Genomic DNA, 26,396 nt, shown 5'->3' with positions numbered 1-26,396 from the left:
TCTGGCAACACCCCGTGCACCTGAGCGACGAAAAGTGTTCCCTCTGTATTGCTGAGACTGAAGCGCCCCCATGGACTTAGCCGTTTCAGTATCTTTTTTTATCTTTTCGAGAGTGGTATCAACCTCTGGGCCAAACAGTCTGTCTGGATTGACGGGCTGGTTGAGGATAGTCGTTTGTATCTCAGGCTTGAACCCTGAGATGCGGAGCCATGCCTGACGCCTTAACATAACACTAGTGTTTATTGCTCTTGCTGCTGTATCTGCAACATCTAGCGCACATTTAATCGCAGCGTTAGAAATGAGCTTGCCCTCTTGTATCAGCATCTCAGCTCCTTCTTTAAACTGGTCTGGAAGGTGTTGTAAGAGCTGCTCTAAGGTGTCATAGTGCGCCCTATCATACCTGGCTAACAGGGCTTGAGTGTTAGAAATGCGCCATATGTTGGCTGCCTGCGCAGCCACCCTTTTGCCCCCTGCCTCCAGCACTGTAGACTCTTTGTCCGGGGGAGGAGCTTCACCCGTTGTCTGTGAATTCGCCCTCTTGCGGGCATTGGAGACCACCAAAGAGTCTAGAGGCAACTGTCCCCGAATATAAGTAGGGTCACCAGGTGCCGGCCTGTATTTCTTTTCAATACGTGGGTTCACCGCTCTGGTGGGTTCCTTAAAAATGTCCGTGGCATGCTGGAGAACCCCCTTAAGCATTGGAAGTGTCTTCACCGTTTTTTCTGATGCCGAAAAAGTATCAAATAAAAAGTCAACTTCCACTGGGTCGGCATGCATCTCTACTTTGTGGTTTGAAGCTGCCCTTTCAATTAAGGCATTAAATGCCGCAGAGTCTTCAGTTGGAGAAGTTTTAACACCATACAGATGGGGGTCACTGACCAGCTGCTGGTCCCCCTGATCACCAGAGTGTATCCATGAGTCTTGCTGCTCATCAGGGTCAGTATTTTCAGGGAAGTTATACTGCTCATCTTGGTCACCCTCATCCCCATTGGATCTAGTGGGTGAAGGTGTAGGACTCCTCCCAGGCCCTTGAGGGATGGGTTCAACAAGGTCTGGCGTGTCTGGTGCAGGCCTTTTCTTTTTTAGAGGTATGACATAGGATTCTACAGGCTGTGCTGTAATTTTCCTTTCGTAGAGCGTTAATCTACCCGTGTCGGTGTCGATAAACTGCTCCGAATGTTCGTCAGGCAAGGGTGGTCGACCAAAACCTCCCGTTAGCTGAGCCACTGATTCCTCGGTCACCGTACGAGGTGCAAAAGCCTTCGGCGCCACCTTCGGCGGTAGAGTGTAGAGGATCGGCATCGAAGTCTTGGTCAGTGGAACACTCTGCTTCGGCACCGAGTGTGTTTTCTGCTCCGACGCCTTGTCCTTTATTCGTTTCAGGGAGTCCGTGACTTGCTTTGTAAACGAAGCGGATGGCTTCGTCGAGCCGACCGACTATCTCTGTCCACCCACAGGGGAAGATCCATGTGCTGACGATATGCCTTTGGGTGGCGGATGCGCGGATGCACCTTCGACAGCTGTGCTCCGGTCCCCCGTCCCGGCCTTAGTCGTCGACGTCGCTGACTTTGGAGCAGCGGATTTGTCTTTCGGCGTTGGGGCTCCAGACTTCGGCTCGGCGCCCTTTGCTGACGCCGTTTCGACTGTCCGCGTGCCTGTTGGTGCGGCAGTTTTCGCTGAAGGTGTCTCGACAGTCTTTTTCGACTCGACCACCTTAGATGACACTGGCTCAACGACCTTCTTCGAGCTGGTCTCCTTGGCCCCTTTCGGTACCTTAGCCTGTTCAACAGCCTTCTTCGGCTTCGATGCCTCCGAAGACGACGGTGCTGATGCAGTCCCAGACGTCTTCGGTGTCGATGGTGTGTCGGCCATCTTTGTAGTTTTCGATTCCGAAAGTTTCGGTTTGTGTGATGGAGGCTCCGTAGTCGTGTCCGTAGCCGGGCCAGGAGGCGGGGCCGAGGATCGAGGAGTAGGGTCGTGGGTAAGGCCGAGTGGCGATCCCGTGACCTGAGCCTTAGTAATTGTACGCACGGGGCATAGCTCTTCCTCCGAGCTATCTTCCGCGGCCCCATAAACTTCCTCGTCGTCCCCTACCTCCTCGACGTTTTCGTACAGGTCCAGGCCCTCGATGGGTTCCCCGTAGTCGGCCTCGACCTCCGCCGATGAAGGTGAGATCTGCAGGTGAAGCTCTTGCTCGTCTGCGTCGGGGTCTGTAAAGATGTCGACAGGCGCTGGTGCCGATCGCAGGGCCTCGAGGCGCGCCACGCGCTGAATCTTGAGCGTCTTCTTCGACCTGAATTTGGAACAGGCCATACAGTTGGCCTCGTTGTGGTCCGGCGACAGGCACTTGTTGCATACAGGATGCACGTCGATGTGTGGGTATTTCGAACCGCACACGGGACAGTACTTGAACGGGCTTCGTTCCATCGTAGGGTCGTCCGGGTCTTGCTGCGTCGACAGGGCCTCGATGACCGAAGAGTCACCCGACTCCACAGTTATCCGACTCGAAGAGTTGGAGTACACACGAGACCGAACGCTAACAATACCGACGAAGTAAAGAAAGCCTTGTGGCCTTTAAAAGTTGTTTTATCGATTCCGAACAGGAGACGTCGAAATCACATCCGAACCCAATGGCGGAAAAAAACAATCTGGGGATGGAGTCGATGCCCATGCGCACTGTAGTCCAGGGGAGGAGCCACCTATCTCGTGATACTTCAAAGACTCTTCCAGGACAACAATGTGCAATCATCCGGACCCAACACTAGGCGGCAATCTATGCAATAGATATGAATTTAGCAGCCCACATGCCTCGAACTCTATGTTTTACCAGAAAATTTATGTCAGAACATTGCCTGAAAAAGTTTGCGCCCTAAACCTGGTTTACTTTAATATTGCCTCACTGGAGGTAATAGCAGATAATCTGCACCCAGTGGGGTGATATTTAATACAGACTATTTAAATCACAGAATAACTGACATACAACCATTCACTGTCAATGTGTTGGTCGTTGTGGTCAGGTACCCGTTGACTGAATCCACTGTCCTTTTCCTTGAGCAGATGATGGACTCTTTAGAATTGCCCTGTCGTAAATGAAAGTAGGAACTTGACAGGTTATTCTAGTCTAATCATCTCCATGCTCACTCTTACTATACAAACCCACACACTATAATAATAGAAATGTTTTTCCAGTTTTACTACTTTTTGAGCTCTCTGGACTAGATGTATCAAAAGTGGGCTGCAGCAGAGGATCTAATCCTTTCCAGTGCACAGGAGCTGTGAAACAAGGAATGCAGAGGGTTTAATGAACAAGTTACTTACCTTTGTTAATGCATTATCTGGTTGAGACAATATCTAGATGCAGATCCCTTAGCTTTGAATTACCCAGGCATCAGACTGAATCTGGAAACATTTTCGTGAGCAGTACTCCTGCGCACCATTGGATGGCTCCATTCAGCTCCGCATGGCGTCAGCGCCGCCAGATGTGACATCACAGTCACCTACATAAGCGCCACCCAGGCGCGCAGACGTCAGTTACTTTTCACGACTTTCCATGCCAGAAGCACAAAGCCACGAAGTGAACTGACTAATGTGTGTCCAAACTAAGGCCCTGAAAGTGAGCGACCCTAACCCTATAAATGTGTCTGCAGACAGAGAGGCATGGGTGGGTCAGTAAAATGCCCGTCTCAGCCGACCTGACTGTTCAGGCAGTAGTGTTTGGCAAACATGTGCAGGGACGCCCACGTTGCTGCCTGGCAGCTGGCCAGGACTGGAACACCACGAGTCAACACCAAGGTCGCAGCTTTTCCCCTGATGGAATGGCCACGTAAGCCCTCGGAAGGCTGCTTTTAAGTCAGGGCCTAGCACATCTTTATACAGAGAACGTCCCATATATTTAAACAAAAACAAGAGCAACCCTTCTGTCCATGCGAACAGGGGTATCAAGTAATCCTGGTCACAGGCATTCACATGGTTCTCAATTTTAGGCAAATTATTAGTGTCACAGATCTTTCTGTGTGGAACTAATCATTATGGAAACATAATTATGCAAATCAACCAGTACTATTCAATAACGTTTTGTAAGAATAATAATAACACAGCAAGTATTTTTGTGAGAAAGTGCAGTTCAGCCAAACCAAGTTTTATTGGACAGAAATGATTTAAACCAACAATATTGTGAGTCTCTTTCAGGACACTAAGGAAAGAAGAAGTAGACCCCAGGTGTGTAAACAAACCAAAACCAAAGAGGAAAAAGTAAAGTAAGAAATAAACATCAAAGGTGTATTGTTTGATTCTTTAAAGAGACAGCAGTTTCTATTCAGTACATTTCAGAATACAGAGAATTAATCATTGAACCACAGTTTTGTAAATGTTGTCTGTCTCTGTAAGCGGGGGGCATCGACGCTGCGACAGGTGCTGAAGAAGGTTGCGTTGGAACGACTGGCACTAATCCGGATCAGATTCATGAGACCCCATCGGAACAGAGGCCAGAGCTGTCAGCGCAGAACCTGATGGGGCCTCCTCTGAAAAAGCGGAGCCCAAAAGTGCACTGGCTCCCGGAAACGGGGAGGCGTAGAGTCAATCTGGCAATGACTCAGCAGAATGGTGCTTGAACCGTCAATGTGCCCCACTCGTATCATCGATCCTCGATGGAAGAGGCGAAGTTGAAGTCCGCCTAGACTACTACTTTTTTTTTTAAAACAGATTTTATTGACTGAACACACATATTATGCAAAGCTCTGTCATCCAGAGTCTACTGCCATCATCAATTTGTCAGTTCAGCAGTGTTCATATGCATATATAAACAATAACACAATGCAAGGAAAGAAACTAAATAATAGACACAGCTCCCCCCCCCCCAAGCACCGCTACTCGCTCTATACTCAGCTTAACGACCAGATATACAGCATGCCAAACCTAGACTACTACTTTTTGGGCTTCTTCCCGAGTGTCCTGAGGACCTCTAGTATGATGAAGGCGACTCAGGCTCCTGGAGCGGTCTGACGACCACCTTCTTCTTGATCGGGACTGAGACCTCCTAAGAGTCGCGCTAGCTGGCGTCGACTGCAGGGCTACAAGCAGCTTTATGGACCGCTCCTTCAAAGCCTTCAGCACCATGGCTTGGCAGTCCGATCACGACTTCAAGTCATCATCACAATCGAAACACCATAAGCACACAAGGTGCAGGCTGGTAATCAACACCGTGTCGGTGACAGGCGTCACATGGCTTGAACCCTACCTTTCTAAATGACATCCCCTTGAAATACAAGAAAAAATCTTCAAGAAAACATTAAAAAAAAAGTCTGTCGAAAAGAGACAGAGGGGTAGCTCTTCTCTGGATCAGCGCTAACTGGGGTGGGAAGAAAAGAACTGACGTCCGAACGCTTGGGAGGCGCCTGTATACGCAAACGTGATTTCACAGAGCCAAGCCGAATGGAGACACCCGACGGCCTGCACGACTACTGCTCAAACTAAAATTCCAAATTCAGTCTGACACCTAAGAAATTCAAGAGTAAAGAATCTGCAGCTAGAAGTCCCTATCAGATTGGTGCCTTCAACTTACAAACTAGAGACACAGATAGGTAGGCAGTGCTGAAGCCACAATTACCTCATATGGTTAGAGACTTATAAGGTGCAAAATGTTCTCTCGCCATAAGGTGGAAAATAAAGTAAGCTGTATTGAAGTGTGCTAAAGTGTAAATGTTTAACATGCACAGGAAGTTCTCAATTAGTGGCACAGTGCAAAATGTCCTAATATTGTGCATTTCAATGTCAAAATAAATTTGAAGAAAAAATCATATACAACTAACTGTTCACAGCCTAAACATACTTTCCAAGAAAACATCATTTTCATTATCATCAGCAATACAAAGTAAAGTAACCCTAGCCACATACCACAATAGAAGCCTTTGATGCTAGTGTTATTCAGAGACTCTGCCACAACGTCTTTCAAACTGTTTTTACTTCTGGTGTCACTGGCATTGAGCTCCACATAACTGTATCCTAATTCCTGAATCCAACACAAAAACCACAGATCAAATGAGATGATCAACAAGTCAGCATGTTTTAATAACACCATTTACCAATCATAAATTATTACTAGGTTTCCTGAACAGCTGCTAGAGAATGACAAGTCATCATAAATTTAGCGTAAACCTATTAAAGGCTAAATTAGCAGGTGCATGTGTATTTGACTTAATACCACAAAATAACTATTGGTTTAATTTTCCGACATAAGAGCATACATTTGTTGGCAAAGAAAAAAACAGCTCAATAAAATGTGTCACAGTTTATTACAGGTGAATTTGCTATCTTTAAGGTGGAATTAAACAAAACAGATCACCAGCAATAAGGAAAATGTTACTTACCCTATAAGCATTTACATGTAGTGCGGTAGATTCACATGCTATGCATACTCCTGCTATATAGTGTTGGGTTCAGACATTTACAACTTGCTTTTCTTCAAATAAGTCTTTCAAGTCGCTAGGTGTTGTGACTTCTCTTATGACTGGTATAGCGCATGATTATTGAGTCCATTGCTAGATTGCTTTCCTGCAAGGTGGGGGACGGAAAGAGACTAAACAGATGGGATAAAAGTTGTAAAAATACAAGGGGAGATAGAGGAAAAAAGGCAGGAAAGGTTTGTCCTTCTTTGTAGATACGTGTTAAACAAGAAGAGTCCTTCTATACAGAAAGGAAGGGTTGTTTTTCTTTCCACTCCCAAGATTGTTTGGAAAACGGAGGGTTTTTCTTAGTTAACCGTCACCCACCAGGGCTTCCTCTTGGTGACATGCTTCATCATAGGGTTCTTCTCATTCCGCAGCAGAACGGGGCATGCTTCAACATACAAGTTACGCAGGAGCACTTACAGTTGATAAAAGGATCTAATTTATGAGATGAAGTCTATGGGAAAGGGAGTGGGAGGAAGACTAAAAATATCTGGTTTAGTAGGAGAAAAAACCTTTAATTTTTACCTCTAACCGGTGTGATTAAAAATATGGGGAAAATAAAAGAACTGGGGGGGGGGGGGGGGGGGGGGGAGTGTCAATGTGCCCTAGTTCAGCTGGCCAACATGTTTCTAGCCCTACCCCTATTCTTCAGGACCGAGAAAGATACTCCATATGGAGAACCGGGCCTTATGGGCCGAGCGGCGCAGGGCACGCCTAATATCTCCGGGTTCACCTGCCTTGTCAGACAGAGACACAGGACACTCTGTTAGGCGTAGAAAATCGTGTTTATTAGCTGCAGCTAAGCACAGTTGTCCAAGAAGTACAGTTGTAGATTCTTAGGAGACTGCCACTTAATTCCGTGGCGCACAATCTTATATAGTACACATATTTACAATGTCTACTCCCAAAACATACAAAGCTGACAAATAGGAAAAGTTTGAAAACAAGCTATCAAGTATCTCGAATACGCCCTCTTTTCAGACTCCGTATTTTCCCCTCCCCTCACGTTAATCAATGCTAGTGCATGTAATCCAATTTGCAGGTGGCAGGACGTATTCGTATGCTTCAAAGGATAGTTGTGTAATAGGAGAATACAAGGAGAGAATAGCGAAGGCCAGTCAAATAAGATAAAGAAGAAAGAATTGTGGGACCCAAACAGTCAACTAAGACAAGGATCAATCAGTCTAGACCTGGATTAACAAACTCGGCCAGACCCTGACATCGGTTTCGTAAACAAGCACAAAGGCTTACTTTTTAACAGAAGGGACGCATAACAGTTGGAAAAGCAAAAAACACTGCGTTCGCCGTGCTGCCTGAGTAAAGGCAACACAAAATGCCGGCTGGACACAAAATGGCGGCTACATACGAAACGAAGTCGAAAACCACAGAACCTCAGACCTCCTTTTGCCATTACTCAGGCAAAACACAAAGGACTCAAGTTAGTCTGAGTCAATGTCAATGGTCATGAGGTCATTGAGCTGTTGCTGCAACATCATTTTAATGTTCTCTGTTTTCTGTGACAGAGGCTTTGGGACACACAAGGTGGCACAAAGACCACAGATGGCGGGGCCACACTGCAAACAAAGACAACAAGAGAAAATGATGGCCAAAATCATTCCGAGGAAAGTTAACACTTTCCATCCCCATGTGGACAGTAGTCCCCAAAACCATCCCATCACAGACCAATCTCCTGTGTCCTGGCGAATGGACTCAGAAATCACGTGTAACTTAGAAATGGCTTGGTATACTGTAGGGGCATTATCAGGAATGTAAATGCAGCAACTAGACCCACTCAATTTACAGACTCCTCCTCTATTTGCGAGGACAATGTCTAAAACCATTCTGTTTTGCAAAGTCATAAGACGATCCGCCTGAAGTTCGGCTGTCAGATTACTCAAGGCTCCGGAAGTCATATTTATCGTAGCCTCGACAACACAAACTAGTTGTCTAATGTTTCTGCTATTGGCCATTGGGCCCCAAAAGGGAAGAACCCCTTTGATAGTCTCCTCCCTCTTGTCCAGCTGTGTCTTTAGAATAAATAACCCCTCTGCCATATCTTTTTCTGTGATGACCTGAAGGAGCAGTGTATGTAGGGGGAAGAAGGAAAGCCACATAACATGCTCCTGAAAAATACGTGGGAAGCCATGTATAGGCTCTATCATGACAAACAAAATATGTACCTTGAGATGGTGCCAACGGTGAAGAAATCAGGGGTGAATAGATGTATGTATGGGAACAAAACCTCTTTTCCTGTTTATTCTTATTATTCTGACCATTTATCTGCAGACATAAATTACCTTTATGAGGTATGGTCCAAATTGGCAAAGATCTTCTTTGTCTAGCCTTATCAGTGAGACCAGTAACGTAACGAATCACATTCCAACCATCATACGCTCGTTTCTCATCAACGGGAATCTTACCAATTTCGGCAATTTTAGCCATAGTCACTATTCCCTTTATCAAAGAACTATGACTAAAATCTGCTCCACCATTATATGGACCACCAAGAGGATGTCGAAGTTGATTCTGGTATGCATTCGAAAACATAGCCAAATATGCCCAAGCGGAACCTTCATAAGAAAACGGGAGGACTAAATATGGCATTCCTTTCTCAGCGTTATGGGGCATAAGCCCACAAACCCAACAGTCAGTAGTGTTGACTACCAGTTGATGCTGAGGTAGCAACTGGATGAATGAATTGTTGAAGTATTCTGTTCTCCTAATTTGTTCATGATCTGGGAGTGTATAGAACTTATGCGGGGAGGTAGTGGTAGAAGAAAGCAAAGAAACAGAAGTTGGAGCAGGTGCTTGCTGCATAACGTGATTAACCCAACCCACACAGGCTAATAAAACACATAAACATACTAAAATAAACAATGCTACGCCACATCGACTAAACAATAATTTCTTATACTTTATTTTCATTGCAACTTTCTTATAATTTCCTTCCATTTTATTATCCATTCTCTAAAGCGTTGCTCACGGTAATCTTCCTGGATCACTTAGTTGTGGTTATTAGCCGTCCTATGACACTGCAAGTCCTGCTGACCTAGGTCACTACTCAGGTCACAGCCTAAGACTCATACCGTGACCCTGCAACTTGATGGATATTGAAAAGGAAATGTCTTTTCAAATAAAAGAGTAACCAGAAAAAAAGTTCAATTGTCTTTTGTCAACCTAGGCCTTAGGTTGTACCGTGTCTTGCCAGGGATCGTCTGTCTCGAAACAAAGTCTCTGGATTTGTTGTGTTCAATCGCAAATGTGATGGTACAGCTTCTTGCAACACTTCGTCATCTTCTTTCTCAGAACTTGTCCAGTCCAGGCTTGCACTACTGAAAGGTACAAATCGGGGTACTTTTTCACTCTCACTATCAGCTATGCCTTCTTGGACCCATTGGTCATAAGGTAAAGGCAAGGGTACCCTCTTACAGTGCACGCCGTGGACCCAATTTTTCTTCCCAGCGACCTTCACTGCTGTACGGGTGACCAGAAGCACCTGTCGCGGCGGGCCCCAACGGGGTTCCAGGTTCTTTTTCCTCTGGAAATTCTTCAAGCACACGAAGTCTCCAGGTTGGATGGAATGACCTGGACCTGAGGAAGCCTCCGGCAAAGCGTTTTGGACCTGTTGATGAATAACACGTAATTTAGTGGCGAGGTCATGCAAGTAATCAACCAACAATGGGTATGGAATATCGGAATGCTTTTTAGGTCGAGGGACTCCCCAGACATTAGCCTGGCACCCAAAAACGACCTCATAAGGACTAAGTCCTAAACGAGAATGTACAGTTGTTCTCGCAGAGAGAAGTGCCAAAGGCAAAGCATCGGGCCAAGCGAGGCCTGTGCTGGCCTGAATCTTTGCTAATTTGAGCTTGAGGGTGCCATTATAGCACTCTACCAAACCCGCTGACTGAGGGTGGTTTGCCGCATGGAATTCCTGCCTAATACCAAGAACCGCACACACCTTCTGCATAATTTGACCTACGCATTCACTTCCATTGTCACTCCAGACAATGCGCGGCAAACCGAACCTCAGGAAGAATTCCTTCAAGAGGACTTTGGCAGTGGACAAAGCAGTATTATCCTTTAGGAGGTAGGCCTCTATCCATCTGGAAAAGGCACACACCACCACCAGGACATACTTGAGATTATTGGAACGTTCCATGTGAATGTAATCAATTTGTAATACCTCAAAAGGATAAGTAGGGGGAGCAAAATGACCTGCCGGAGTTGGTGTTCCCTTTCCTGGATTATGCATCAAACAAACAATACAATGCTTTACCACATTTTCCACACATTTAGGGATACCTTCATTCTGCCATACTGGAGCCAGAAGCTTACATATTCCTTTCGCACTGATATGAGCTGGACCATGCGCCATAGTAACTACAGGCAGTACATAGGCATCTGGTAACAACCAACGTTGGTGTTCTGACAACTCCGTCCAACACCCTGTGGCGTCCAACATTCCCGTACTCTCTCTCCACTTACTCAATTCCTTCTCTGTTCTTCTTGGATCATTTTCACACTTTCTACTGTGTCCTCGCACATACCTACTTCTCTGACCCATCTTGCAGGACCTGCAACATACATACAACTCTTAACATCTTTCGCTGTTTCTTTCACTACCTCATCTGCAAAAGCATTCCCGCGACCTACATCATCAGTGATCTTTTTGTGTGCACTGCACTTCACAATCGCTATCTGGATAGGCAAGGCAAGTGATTCGAGAAGATCAGTTACCAACTGACCATGCTGTATTTTAGTCCCATGGGAAGTAAAGAATCCTCTTTCCTTCCACAAATGACCAAAGCTATGAGCCACGCCAAAGGCGTATTGGCTATCGGTGTAAAGAGTCACTCTCTTTCCCTTTGCCAACACACACGCTCTCGTTAGTGCAATCAACTCAGCTGCTTGTGCTGAATTCTGTGTAATGCGTGCAGTCTCTACTACTGTATACAAAGTAGTAACAGCATAAGCTGCAGTCGTCTCACCATTAGGAAGCTTGAAACAAGACCCATCTACCCATAGGATCCCATCCGGGTCCACGAGTGGTGTATCTTTAAAATCTATCCTGCCTTTAGTTTCCTCCTCTGTACGAAGAAAACAATCATGCTGTTCTTGTGTATCCTTCCCTTCTGGAATAGGTAATAATGTTGCCGGATTTAAAACATTACATCGCTTGATATGTATGTGACTAGCCAAAAGCGTCAACTCATACCCAGACAAGTGAGCACTCGTGAGATGTTGCGTTTTCGTTCTATTCAAGAGAGTATCCACTGCATGTGGTACCATAACAACAAGAGTATGATCCAATACCAATCCAGCAGATTGACGAATGGAGATCGCGGCTGCTGCTGTTGCTCTGAGACAACTAGGCAATGCCTTGGCTACTGGATCCAATGTAGCCAAAAAATAGGCACATGGCCTTTGTTTGTCTCCAAATTGTTGTGTCAAGACTGACAATGCACAACCTTCTCTTTCATGCACATAGAGTGTGAAAGGCTTATTATAATCTGGAGTACCCAACACAGGAGCAGAACACAAAGCAGCACGTAAATCAGAAAAACTCTTCTGACATTCAACAGACCAAGGAAGAGGTTGGGGTGTATCTTTCAGAGTAAGTGCCAACAAAGGTTTAGCCAACAAGGAAAAATTCAGAATCCACTGTCTACAATAAGAGGTAATGCCCAGAAAGGCACGCACCTCCCTTTGTGTGGATGGTACAGACATTCGTGCAATTGCATTGATTCGTTCTGGGGTCAATCGCCTTCCCTCCTTCGACAAGAGATGACCTAAATAGGTAACCTCTTGGCGGCAATATTTTAACTTGGAAGGTGACACCTTATGATGTAAATCAGACAAATGACGCAAAAGCGAAACAGTCGCATTTTTACAAACATCCTCTGAATCGGCAGCCACTAACAGATCATCCACATACTGAATAAGAGTAGCACCTGAAGGCAAAGAAAAAGCGTCAAGCTGAGATTTCAACACCTGACTATAAATGGAAAGACTCTCACAATAACCTTGAGGTGCACATTTCAATCGAAAACCTCGGCCTCCAAGAGAGAAACCAAAGAGATCCCTACTCTCCTCAGCAATAGGAATGCTAAAGAAAGCATTTTTGAGATCAATGACTGAGACCCAAACAGCCGAAGCAGATATCATTGTATGCAAAGCAGTAATATCCGGAACAACAGGAAACTGAGGGACAACAATTTTGTTGACCTCTCGAAGATCAATCACAAAACGGTATACAGGAGGCTGAGAAGGATCAGTACGTTTAAGAACAGGCAGAACAGGGCTATTGCAAACATTTCCTCTCGTTTCTTCAACCACACCCTTCTGAACTAAATCATAAACGATAGCCAACAGAGCTCTTTCGCCATCGTTAGAAATCTTATACTGAGGGATACGTGGCAATTTAACATCAGTAATCACGTAAGGTGGAATCTTGAGCAAACCAACATCATTCGGACCCGTGGCCCAAAGCATAGCAGGAAGTGAACGCAATTCAAGTGGCAGTTGATCCCTAGACAAATACATAGGGGAAACCAATTTATCCCCCAAAGTAAGGTGTACACCAGAGGGGGAACAATACAATGTTGCATGTAGACGTTTCAATAAATCCAAACCCAACAAATTCTCACCGCAACCAGTCGTTAAAATGAGCGGGGCTTCCAAATCATAAGGACCAATGGAAATAGGCAAAGAACAAGAAACCGGGTTGCGAACTGGGGCGCCAGAGAATCCTACAGAAACATTTGTTAAGCCAGACAAAGGTGCCCCAGGGAGTTTGGAGTAAATGATAGAACTTCTCATTGCACCAGTATCAAAAAGAAATGGCTCTGAAACACCCAATGCAACAACGTCAACATAAGGCCCATTCTGATCCACTAGAACTGATACCACTCCATTGCTTTGTCCATGGCTGTCCTAGCTAGTATGAAAATCAGGATTTTCGCTTTCGGTACAATAATCGTCATTGTAATATTGTGCAGACTGGGAATTCTGTTGGTCAAAATAATTCATAGTATTCTAAGGGGGAAAAGAACGTTGTCCCTGAGACACCGTACTTCGCCCTCTACCCCTAGGTGCTGACTGAAAACCACCACGGCCTCGTGGCCCTGGCTGTCCACCATTACGCTGCAATAAAACCGGACAACTATTCTTAAAATGACCTTCCTCTTTAAAATAGGCACATTGATTAGGAGCCAGCAAAGGTCGCGGAACAAAAGATGTAGGTTTCTGTAATAATCTCTGAAACTGTGGGGGCTGTTGCAATTGACGCTGAGCAGAACGAGGGGGATAAGCTTGTTGCAAAAGAACCTTTGTTTTTAACTCTTTAGTCTTTTTCTCCACTTTATCCTTTTCTTCCTTATCCCTATTCTCGTAGTACTGAGCAGTAGCTAATATCTGGGCGATGAAGAAACGGTCCAAGAACTCTCAGAATCTTTCAATTTATGCGATAATTCTGGAAGTAAATTAAATACGAATTTATCCACAAATAATCGCTGTCCACCCTCAGTACTCATATCTTGACCACTACGGTCGATAAGCACAAGTTACTACTTGTGTAACGATATATCTGTAAGAGACATTAGTTAGTATTAGATTCCTTACCTTAGAATATCCCCAGGCGTCAGACTGGATCCGGAAATTTTTGCGTAGCAGTACCCTTGCGCGTCGGTAGGCGTCTTCTGCAGCTCCGCGTCCGTCGTCGGCGTCGTGGGCGCTGTGATGACGTCGTCGGAGTACTTAGACGCCGCCTCCGCGTGCTGACGTCAGTTCTTAGACACAGCTTTTCCGCGCCAGAAGCGCTGAGCCATGTAAAAAACCAACACTGGTGCCAATGAAACTAGGGCCCTGAAAGAGGGACAACCCTAACCCTAGATATCGGTTCGCAGAACGGGGAGGATGGGTGGGTCGGTAAGGAATCTAATACTAACTAATGTCTCTTACAGATATATCGTTACACAAGTAGTAACTTGTGCATCTGAAAGAGACACGTTAGTATTAGATTCCTTACCTTAGAATAGATACCCCAGCAATACCAACCCGGTGGTGGGTCTGCGAACCAATGATCACACCAGAAAGTCCTGGAGGACGGAACGGCCAAAGAAGCCATCCCTCCGGACTTGACTGTCCAGGCAGTAGTGTCTTGCAAACGTGTGCAGCGATGCCCACGTAGCTGCCTGACAGATATCCTGTAAGGGCACACCCCGGCCCAGGGCAGTTGTAGTCGCCGTGGCTCGGTGGAATGAGCCCGTAATCCAACAGGGGGCTCCTTTCTAGCCAAGGAGTAGCATGCCTGGATACACAAGATGATCCCCCGGGAGATGGTCCTCTTGTGCACCGCTTTCCCCTTTTTAACGCCCACGTAACCAACAAAGAGTTGGTCATCCACCCGGAACTGGCGTGTACGATCCAAGTAAAATGAGAGCGCACGTTTTGGGTCCAGATGGTGGAGCCGCTCTTCCTCTTTAGAGGGATGCGGTGGCGGGAAGAAGGTTGGCAAGGTGATAGACTGCCCGATGTGGAAGGCCGTGACAACCTTGGGCAGGAAAGATGGCTTAGTACGCAACACCACTTTGTCCGGATGGACAGAAAGGAAAGGTGGAGTACAAGAAAGGGCCTGGAGCTCACTCACTCTCCTGGCAGAGGTGATGGCAACCAGGAAAGCAGTCTTCAGAGTAAGAAGGCGGAGAGGACAGTTGTGAAGTGGCTCAAAAGGAGCGCACATCAGAAACGTAAGAACCAGGTTCAAGTCCCACTGAGGCATCACAAACGGAACAGGAGGAAATGTGTGTGTCATGCCTTTTAGAAATCTATTTACAATAGGGGACTTGAACAAAGAAGGTTGATCAGGCAGCCTCAGAAAGGCTGAAAGGGCAGAAAGGTAGCCCAGAGCATAGCCCTGCTGGGCAAGAGAAAGAAGGAAGAGAAGAACCTCAGAGAGGGGGGCAGCAAGAGGATCCACAGCCTTTGCTGTGCACCATGCCACAAATCTGTTCCACCTGCAGGTGTATACCGACTTTGTGGAGGGACGCCTGGATGCCAGAATGACGTTACAGACTTCAGGAGGCAAGTCAAATGGCCTCAACTGTCACCGCCCAATCTCCAAGCATGGAGGTGGAGACTGGACAGGTTCGGGTGGAGGACTGTCCCCTGCTGCTGCGACAGAAGGTCCTCCTGAAGTGGCAGACGAACCGGGGGATCGACTGACATACTGAGTAGCTCTGGATACCAGTACCTTCTTGCCCAGTCCGGAGCCACAAGGATGACTTGGGCCCGGTCGCGCTTGATCTTCTTCAGCACTCTGGGCAGAAGTGGTATAGGCGGAAAGGCGTACAACAGACCGCAACTCCACTCGTGATGAAAAGCGTCTCTGAGCGAGTGCCGTCTTGGAAATTCCAACGCGCAGAACTGATGACATTGCGCGTTCTCTTCGGTGGCGAATAGATCTAACCAAGGCTCTTCCCATTGCTGAAAGAGGCCTTGCGCCACGTCCGAGTTCAGACGCCATTCGTGATCCATCATGCACCGACGGCTGAGCTCGTCCGCCCTGGCGTTCAGAGAACCTGCCAGGTGTTGAGCCACCAGGGTCACGCCCTGGCGTTCCAGCCATTGCCAGAGGCGCAGAGCCTCCTGGCAAAGGGTCCACGACCCCACCCCGCCCTGTTTGTTGCAGTACCACATGGCGGTGGTGTTGTCCGTGAACACCTGCACTACACTCCCCTGGACAGAGGGGAGGTATGCCTTCAGTGCTAGACGAATCGCCCGTAGCTCCAACAGGTTGATGTGGAGCCGGGCCTCCGCCGGAGACCAGAGGCCTCTGATCTCCGCCTCTCCCATGTGGCCTGCCCAGCCCTGGAGGGACGCGTCCGTCACAACTACGTGCTCCTGTTGGGGAAGGGAGAGGGATCTGCCGCTGACCCAATCGCGGTCCGTGAGCCACCACTGCAGCTGTCTCGCAGTGCCCTCCGAGATCAGGACGTGGTCGGACAGGTTGCCCTGATGCTGGGCCCACTGAAACTTCAGGTCCCACGGCAGAGCCCGCATCCGCCACCTGGCGTGATGCACCAGAAGGATGCAGGAGGCCATCAGCCCCAGAAGCCGCAGCGTCAACCTGACCGAGACCCGGGATAACGGCTGAAAGATGGGAATCAGAGCCTGAATATCCCGGACCCGCTGTTCGGGTGGATAAACCCGAAACCGCGCCGAGTCTAGAACCGCTCCGATGAAGAGGAGCTTCTGAGAGGGGCACAGGTGTGACTTTGGCACAATGATGGAGAACCCCAGCTGGTGCAGGAGATCTGCCGTAGTCTGGAGGTGGCTGACGACTGTCTGGGGCGAGCCCGCCATCAACAACCAGTCGTCGAGGTAGGGGAAGACTGAAACCTCTAACCTGCGCAGATGAGCTGCGACCACCGCCATCACCTTTGTGTACACCCGTGGGGCGCTGGTAAGGCCGAAGGGGAGCACGGTAAACTGAAAGTGCTCGTGGCCAACCGTGAACCGCAGGTAGCGCCGGTGGGCCGGCAGGACGGGGATGTGGAAATAAGCGTCCTGCAAGTCCAACGCTACCATCTGGTCTCCTGGGTCCAGGGCAGCAAGGACCTGAGCCAGTGTCAGCATTTTGAACTTCTCCTTCCGGAGGAAGCCGTTGACGTTCCTTAGATCCAAGATAGGGCGTAGGCCCCCTTTGCCCTTCTTGGGTAGCAGAAAGTAGTGGGAGTAGCAACCACACCCTACTTCTGGCCCAGGAAGGCGCTCGATGGCCCCCTTGGCCAAGAGGGCCGTAACTTCCTCCTGCAGAAGTCGCAAATGATCCCCCGATACACGGTGGTTCTGCGGTGGCATGGATGGAGGAGTCGCCTCGAAGGGGAGGGAGTAGCCCCTTCGGACGATTTGCAGCACCCACCTGTCCGAAGTGACAGTGCGCCAGTGGAGGTGGTGATGGCGAACCCTGCCCCCACTGGCGTCACATGGGCCTGAAAGCACGGACTAGGAGTGTTTTGAGGCGGATGCTGCGAGGGAAGGTGTGGACTGACCTCGCCGTTGTCCCCGACCGCCGGTTCCCACGGCCGCCACCGCGTTGGGTATTACCTTGCGGCGCGTGGCTGGCAGCACGTGTGGGTACACCCCTTCAGTGGCCACGAAAGGAGTGAAAGGCAGCCGATTGCTGGCGCGGGGCCGAGAGGCCCAAGGACTTGGCCGTAGCCCTGGGGTCCTTAAAGCGCTCAAGCGCATGGTCTGCCTTGTCGCCAAAGAGGCGACGGCCATCAAACGGCATGTCCATCAGTGTTTTGGACATCGGCTGAAAAGTTGGCGGACCTCAACCAGGCGTGGCGTCTGACCGCCACCGTCGTTGCCATTGCTCTACCTAGTGAGTCGGTGGTATCCAGCCCACACCGGATAGAATATTTGGCTGCATCCCGGCCCTCCACAAGGGCTTGGCCGAGTTTGGCCCGTACCTCCAACGGACACTCTGGCAGCACTTTCGCAACCGTATCCCACAGAGAGTGGGTGTAGCGGCCCAAGAGGCATGCGGTATTGGAAGACCGCAGACCCAGACTAAGGGACGAGAAGATCTTTTTACCGTACTGCTCGTACCTCTTGGATTCCCTGTCCGGCCGAGCCGACGGGAATGCGGTCTGGGAATTGGAGGCCTGGATGACCAGGCTCTCGGGGGTGGGATGGGTGGACAGGAAACATGGGTCGCCCGGGGCTGGGCGGTGGCGTCTGGCCACGTTCCTATCTACGGGCGAACCCGTAGCGGGCTTGGACCAAGTGCCCAGAAAAACGTCGGTCAAGGCCTCATTAAAGGGCAGAAGAGGCTCGGCCGAGCTTGACTGCGGTATAAGGACCTCAGTGAGGAGATTAGTCCTCACGGCCGCGACGGGGAGCTCAAGGCCCAAGGCCTTGGCAGCCCTCATCAACACCACACTGTAGGTTGCCCCCCTCCTCCGAAGCCACGGTAGGAGGGGAGACAAAACCAGTGTCTGGAGAGGTGTCCAGGCCACTGGCCTCCCCAAGGTCTCCTGCCCAGTCCTCATGAGACTGACACTCTCGGGTCAGAGGGTCCTCAGACCCCTCCCAATCCCCTTCATCACCCATCTCCTGATACTCAGGGTTTTCAATCAATGGGGCCTGTTCATAGAAGTGAAACTCTCCAAACGACATCTGTAGCGGCGCCCATCGGGGCCGTCCCGACGTCGGAACAGGAACGAAGGAGGTATCGGGGACGGCGCCGCCCGAGGGCAGGTCGTAAGGTCCACCGGCGACGATCCAGATCCCGAAGAAGGTCTAGGGGGGTCCCGAGGCGCCAGTGGCGCCGGGACCGCTGGACCCTGCGGCGCCGGACCCGAAGGCACCGGCGGCGTCGGGATTGTGGGGCCCGAAGGAGTCGGCAGCGTCGGGGCCGTGGCGCCCGACAGCGTCGGGGCCAAAGCCCCCGACCCGCTAGAGGCCCCAGACGGGTCCGCTGGGCCCGAAGGCGCGGCGGAGCCCGTCGGAGGAGAGAGTTTCCTCATGGCCATGAGGAAGCGCTCGATCTCCTCCGGCGTCGCGTTTAGCCCAGGGACCGGAAGGTGTGGAGCTGGACGCGGCGCCCGCGACTCCGACGGAGCCGCGTGAGTGGTGTCACCCGAACCCCCGGCAGCATCGCGCGAGCGTCGGGGGGAGTCCGAAGAGCGATGACGCCTCTTGGACTTCTTGTGCTTCTTACCTGTCCCTCGACCTCCCGTGGGACCGAGACCTCTCGCGGCGCGGGACCGACTGCCGTAATTCGAGTCGCCTGCGGGACCGCTCCCGCCTGGCTTTCGAAGAGAGGGCCCGGCAGTCGGAGCATGCCTTGTCGTCGTGGTCGACGCCTAGACAAGTTAGACACATGTGGTGAGGATCCGTGACCGACATCGTGCGGTCGCAATCCTCGCAGTGCTTAAAGCCAGGCATCCCTACGGCACCGATCGGAGTCATAGACTTCGAGAAATGATCAAAACGATCCAAAAAGTTAGTCAAAAATTGACTAAGGGTTACTGCTTTTTCCAGATCTGCGCTTGCTGGCGCGGAAAAAAGAAGAACTGACGCCAGCACGCAGAGGCGGCGTCTAAGTACTCCGACAACGTCATCACGGCGCCCACGACGGACGCGGAGCCGCAGACGGCGCCTACCGACGCGCAAGGGTACTGCTACGCAAAAATTTCCGGATCCAGTCTGACGCCTGGGGATATTCTAAGGTAAGGAATCTAATACTAACGTGTCTCTTTCAGATATGTCTCCTCAAAACGGGTAAAGAAATCGGAGACACTCATCTTTCTTCTGTTTACACGCAGCTAATTTATCCCAATTAACACGTAGGGCAGGCATCATCGTTTTCATTAGAGCTATTATTCTACCAGGTAATTCTGTGATCAAATCATCAGGTTTAGCACCACCTACTTGTGCTGTATCTGCAGCAGTTATAGCAGCCCAATTACCACCTAAAGCTTGGTCGTGGTCTTCCCTACGAATCCGAGCCCATAATGCTTGAGGGACTACATTTCCCATTAGCAAATCAATTTCTGCTTAATTCATAATACATGCATCAACAGTCTGGGACAGCTCTTTATAATACCCAGCAGGATTCTTGCGAGGGTCCGATAAAGACTGTTTAAGCGCCAAAACTTCCGATCTTTTCCAAGGGACATGTACCCATATACGCTGGAAATGAGCTGGGACAGGCGAAACAGCACCTACTTGTGGAACCGCATCTCTCCATATTGGAGGAACTTCTCGCATAGGATATTGTTTTATTTTACGCCGAACCGCAGGATCAGGTTCAAGAGAAGCTTGAGAGAAAAAGGAAGACCTAAAAGTGACAAGTGTCTGGACGGCATCCGCAACATCGGGACCCACAATAAGTCCTTTATCAAATTTATCCTGTATGTCAAACAAACCCTGAGGAGGTAGATCCAAATCCATATCTCCCCATCCTTTAACAAGACTATTACACATAGCATTAAAAACATATCTCTGCGTAGGCGCATTCCACTGAAGAAAAGTATCCAGAATATCACACACGCTGTACTGTGGACCACTCATGATCCAATTGTGAGCGAGAGAGTCCAACCTAATTTGTTCGTCAGAATCAGGAATTTGACTACGGGATTGCCTTCGGGACGGAACAGGAGTCAAGTTAAGAGACCCAAAGAAAGGTGAGAGAAGACCAGAAATAGTATCGACTAATCGTTGACGAGCCGTAGGAGAATCTGACAGTAAAACAGGAGACAATGTATTAAGCACAGCAGGAGAAGAGCTAGTAGTTAAAAGAGGAACTGATGGTAAAGGAGACTGAGGTACAGAAGTCGGTGGCAAAGGAGGTGGAAATACTGGAAGAGGCAAATGTGGAAGAACCAGAAGAACTGGCTGAGCAGCATGTTGCTGAACAATAGGTTGTAATGGGGGTATATTAGCACCTAGGACATAAGGCGGAGGTAATCTCAACAAATGAGACATCAAGGGATCTTCGTCAAGATTTTTAGTCTGTGGGGAAGTAGGCAACACAGGATAACATCTATCTACTGACATACGATGCTGTCGTTGCGAAACTTCAATCATCTGATCTGTCTCATTATTCTTAAACTGTTGAGCAGCTTGTAAAATCGTCATATCTTGCGCTTTCGTATCTCTTTTTGCCTGTTTAATTTCTTTCTGTTTGGCTTCCTTACACCATAGGCAGAAAGAGTCAAACATTGCCGGCTGGGCTTTTCTCTTAAACAAAATTGCTTCCAAATTATCTAATATGTCAGGCTCAAAACTACCATTTTTTGGCCACTGCAGAACACCATCATTCTTCGTATATCGGATCCATGTTTCGTTAAAAATAATGGGGCCAAGACCATGTTTCGAATAGAGCTCATAAGTGGGAGTTCCAACCGGAGGAATCAGACAAGAATCCTCTAGCCGGGAATCCCTATTACAGTCAAAACAACAAAACTTCCTAAACTTACTGAGCCCAGGCATTTCGTAACGAACTGGACTATTCACAAACTTCAAGGGGGTTAAAGCAATGATCCCAGCACAAACGTACTTACCCCTTGGCTTCGACTAGTGCAAAAGTCAAATAACAAAAGCAAAACAAAAGAGTGGGCGTTACCCACGAATACTTAACTAAGTGTTTTCTCACGCCAACAGATGTCCGTCTAACGTCTCGCGATACTAATCATCACCAGAGGGCCAAGGCAGGGCGGCAGTCAGGGCAGCACTCGTCAGCAGCCGTCGGAAAGGAGTAGCCGCGCTGTAAAAGACTTTCGGTCCACTTTGACATACAGGGGTCGCTTGACGTGGTTCGCGAATCCTCCAGAATTTTCTTGCGAGGCTCCTCACGACCCTCGGGCTGAACCGCTATCACTGAAGCCGCCCACACGCTGGGCGCCAGTTGGAGAACCGGGCCTTATGGGCCGAGCGGCGCAGGGCACGCCTAATATCTCCGGGTTCACCTGCCTTGTCAGACAGAGACACAGGACACTCTGTTAGGCGTAGAAAATCGTGTTTATTAGCTGCAGCTTAGCACAGTTGTCCAAGAAGTACAGTTGTAGATTCTTAGGAGACTGCCACTTAATTCCGTGGCGCACAATCTTATATAGTACACATATTTACAATGTCTAATCCCAAAACATACAAAGCTGCCAAATAGGAAAAGTTTGAAAACAAGCTATCAAGTATCTAGAATACGCCCTCCTTTCAGACCCTGTGTTTTCCCCCCCCCTCAAGTTAATCAATGCTGGTGCATGTAATCCAATTTGCAGGTGGCAGAACATATTTGTATGCTTCAAAGGATAGTTGTGTAATAGGAGAATACAAGGAGAGAATAGCGAAGGCCAGTCAAATAAGATAAAGAAGAAAGAATGGTGTGACCCAAACAGTCAACTAAGACAAGGATCAATCAGTCTAGACATGGATTAACAAACTCGGCCAGACCCTGACATCGGTTTCGTAAACAAGCACAAAGGGTTACTTTTTAACAGAAGGGACGCATAACAGCTGGAGAAGCAAAAACACTGCGTTCGCCGTGCTGCCTGAGTAAAGGCAACACAAAATGGCGGCTGGACACAAAATGGCGGCTACATACTAAACGAAGTCGAAAACCACAGAACCTCACATAATACCACTCTTTTTATTACTCTTCTAATAAAGAGAAATGGACTGTGAAGAAAAATATTGTAAAATTCATACAGCACCGATTGTTGTTTGTATCATTATATTCTGCTGTTAAACTGTATAAAGGGCTTTAATGACAGGGATTCTGAACAGCGAATGTTTCTTGTTCTGCAAGTATGCTGCCACTGCAACCAAATGTAAGCGAATGGAGGTGTAAGCCAGACCTGAGTGTTGTAAATACAGTAGAAGGCATACAATATCATGTACTACCAGCGTAAAAAGATCAATGTGTTTGGGTAGGCAGTAGGGGACGAACCTCTTCCACTTTGCCACATAGCAGGCCCGAGAAATGGGACGCCAAGCCTCTAAATACGGACATGCACTCAGTTGGAAAATTGAGATACCCAAACTCCAAGATCTCAGGAGACAGAGTGATAGGTTGAGCTGCCCTGGGGTTGGGATGCCTGACCATGCCCTGGTGCTGTGTGAGAAGGGCTGGCCTGTTGGGGAGCTTTGCATGCGGGACTACTGACACCTCGAGTAGGGTTTTGTACAACGGATGTCTGACCCACATGAGAGCTACCAGGATGAGGTTCAGAGAGGTCTGTCTAGGAAGCAGCGAGAGAGGAGAAAAAGCATAGGCAAATATCCCTGACCTATTCGTCCATAGTGCATTGCCTATGGACTGGTGCTCGCGGTAACCTTGAGGCGAATCTTTGGTATTTGGAGTTTCTTGTGGTTGAGAAAAGACCTACTTCGGGGAATGACCAACGGTGGAAGTATGGGAGCAGAACTGGGAGGTGGAGTTTCCTCATGTGAACTCGTTGTTGCATCCCGCTGAGCAGGTCAGCAAACTTGTTATCCTCTCCCCGAAGGTACTCGGCTAATGCTCTGCGTCAACTTGTAGCGCTGGGGAGTGTGTGTGCCCCCCTCCCTCATACCCTCTTACCCCCCGTTTTCGAAGTTAATACATGGCAGTCATGGACTGTTTTGTGAAGTATGTGGCAGTAAGAAATTATGCGGGCGGGTTGGACTGCCAGCAAATACAGGTAGTTGATATGGAAAGACTGCTTAAGGGGCATAAATAAATCCTGGACAGTCATATCCAGAAGATGCTCCCCTCAGCCTGTGATAGAGGTGTCCATGGTAATGGGCACATGGTCACCTGTGGGATTGAGTCTAGAAAGGGCCTGCCCTGCAACAGGTTGTTGCTGTTCTACCATTGCAGAGAGCAATGGGTGCAGGCCCAAATCAACACAAGATGCTCTCATGACTGAATTCAGAATCGCCCCTAAAAAGGGCTGTTTCTGAAGTGGGTGGAAGGGAGATTTACCCACATTGATAGTGAAGCTAAGATTGTGGAGGAGATCTACAGTGAGCTGAGTGTAAGTGAGACACTGCTCCTTGCTCACACTCTGTCAACCAGTCATCGAGGAGTGTTGAAATCTTTGTCTGGGGAGGTGTGTACCTTTCTTCATTTTGATAATGATGTTGGCGCTCACAATGTTGGCGGACATGAGAAGGAGTAGTTTCTGTCCTGTAACTCCAGTTCTGTAGTAGGGGTATCTCTGTTATAGTCATAATCTAGTGAATAGTCCCGCCCATGTGCGTGGACCCAAGAGCAATCAAAAATAATCTCTTAAATTGTCAAAAAATGCAGACCTGCACAGACACTTAAGATAGAATTTAAAGACAGATAATGCAGCCTATATCCACAGGCTACACTGTCCAGCACTTCAACTAGAAATTCCACCACAAAAAACACAAACAGCACAGCCTGACCAGCTTTCCTCACAGAGAAAAGCTTTCCTTTACCAGCAAACGCCTCTGGAATGATAGAGAGGAAGGAGTGGACAGACAAGCCCCATAAGGCTGCCATTATGTGGCTCAGAACAGGATACTGTGCCTATAAGAGAACTTTCCAGAACACTCTCAGTATCCCAGAATGCACAGCAGGTCCCTTTTACTTTCAGTTCTTTTTGAAGGCGTAACACGCCAGACCTGTAGCATTCCTTACATAAATATCTTTCTCCACCGGGGAGGAGGGCGGGCGCTCATGACTAACAGAGATACCCCTACTACAGAACTGGAGTTACAGGACAGAAACTACTCCTTCTGTAGTAGGGGATCTCTGTGTATAGTCATAATCTAGTGAATAGAATGGCAAGCCCATCCCCACACCAAAGCGGCGGTGGAGAGAAGAGAAGTAACACCACTACTGTGCGAACAGATTTAGCAGCGAAGCCTGCCCAACCTGAGCGTCTGTCCTGGCATCAGTGTCCACACAGTAATGCTTAGCAAAGGTATGGACCGACTTCCAAGTGGCCCCCTTGCAGATTTCTGCAATTGGAACATTACGAAGCAAAGCAGTCGTGGCAGCTTTGCCTCTGGTGGAATGAGCCTTAGGTTTAGCCCCTAAGGTCTTATTAGCCTTTTGGTAACACAATTGTATACAGGACACAATCCACCTAGAGAGGACTGTTTAGAGGTAGCAAGACCGGTCCTGACTGATCCATACTTGATAAACAATTGCTCTGACCTACGAATATCTTTGGTTTTATCCAGATAAAATTTCAACTCCCTCCTAACATCCAGGGAATGCAGAGACCTTTCCGCTGGAGATGAAGGATTCTGAAAAAACGTAGGTAACGTTATGGTCTGGTTAACATGGAAATCCGAGATAACCCATGGAAGAAATTTAGGGTGAGTACGCATAACAACCTTAGCAGCATGAAATACAGTATAAGGTTCTTGGCAACACAACGCCTGAATTTCACTCAACCTGCGGGCCGATGTAATGGCCACGAGGAACAGCGCCTTCCAGGACAGGTGCTGCAACGAAGCCTTATGAATAGGTTCAAAAGGCTCCTTCATCAATCTGGACAGCACCACATTCAATTCCCATGAAGGCGAAGGAAGCCGGACAGGAGGGAACACTTTCTTCAAACCTTCCAAAAAATCCTTGATCACAGGGATCTGGAAAAAGGAAGTCTGAGAAGGGCATTTCCTGTAGGCAGTCAATGCAGCTAGATTAACCTTAATGGAATGGACATTAAGGACAGACTGCGCCAAATGTAGAAGATACGGAAGGATGACATCCTCCTTACACGTCGTTGGATCATAGTTCTTGGACTTGCACCAGATGCAGAATCTCTTCCACTTGTACGCATAGGAAGTCCTAGTGGAAGGTCGCTTAGCCTCCTTCAGTATGTACATACAGTCTTCTGGTAGATCAAATGGCCATACTGCACTATCTCAGGAGCCATGCCGCCAAACTCAAAGACGAGAGGTTGGGGTGCACCATCTGCCCCCCGAACTTCGTGAGAAGGTCCGGCCGACACGGCAGCCGTATGTGAGGAAGGAGAGACCGGTGAAGCAGGTCCGTGAACCACCACAGTCTGGGCCATTTCGGGGCAATCAGGATCATCCGCGCCCTGGACTGGGACAGCTTGATGAGCACTGCCGGAATCAGGGGAATGGGTGGAAAAGTGTACAGAAAGCTGTTCGACCAGTTGATCCATAGCGCATTCCCCAGCGTTCCCTGCTGGTAGTACCTGGAGGCGAAGTCTCGGCATTTGCTGTTTTCGGTGGTGGCGAACAGATCTACGTCTGGAGTCCCCCACCTTGCGAAGACTTCTCTTAGTACTTTGTCGTTTATGACCCATTCGTGGTTTTCCTAAATCAGTCTGCTCAGTGCGTCCGCCTGAACATTCTGCACACCTGGCAGATAGGTAGCCGTTATCGTCAGTCCTCTGGCTAGAAGCCAGTGCCAGATCGCCTGCGCCTCCTGCGACAGGGTGCGCGATC

General features: G+C 48.6%; 1 protein-coding gene across 1 annotated transcript in view; it reads right to left on the bottom strand.

The window, feature by feature from the left end:
• The window catches only part of RFC1 (replication factor C subunit 1), a 711,111-nt gene that overhangs the window by 141,344 nt on the left and 543,371 nt on the right, over window positions 1–26,396 (bottom strand). Inside the window, exon 15 of the mRNA XM_078678327.1 lies at window positions 5,893–6,007. Coding sequence (XP_078534453.1) covers window positions 5,893–6,007 — 115 coding nt within the window. The remainder of the gene's footprint in view (window positions 1–5,892; window positions 6,008–26,396) is intronic.

This window comes from Lissotriton helveticus, chromosome 2_2, assembly GCF_964261635.1.
Source record: "Lissotriton helveticus chromosome 2_2, aLisHel1.1, whole genome shotgun sequence".
Lineage (NCBI taxonomy): Eukaryota > Metazoa > Chordata > Amphibia > Caudata > Salamandridae > Lissotriton > Lissotriton helveticus.
This window is presented reverse-complemented; position numbering and strand designations above follow the sequence as displayed.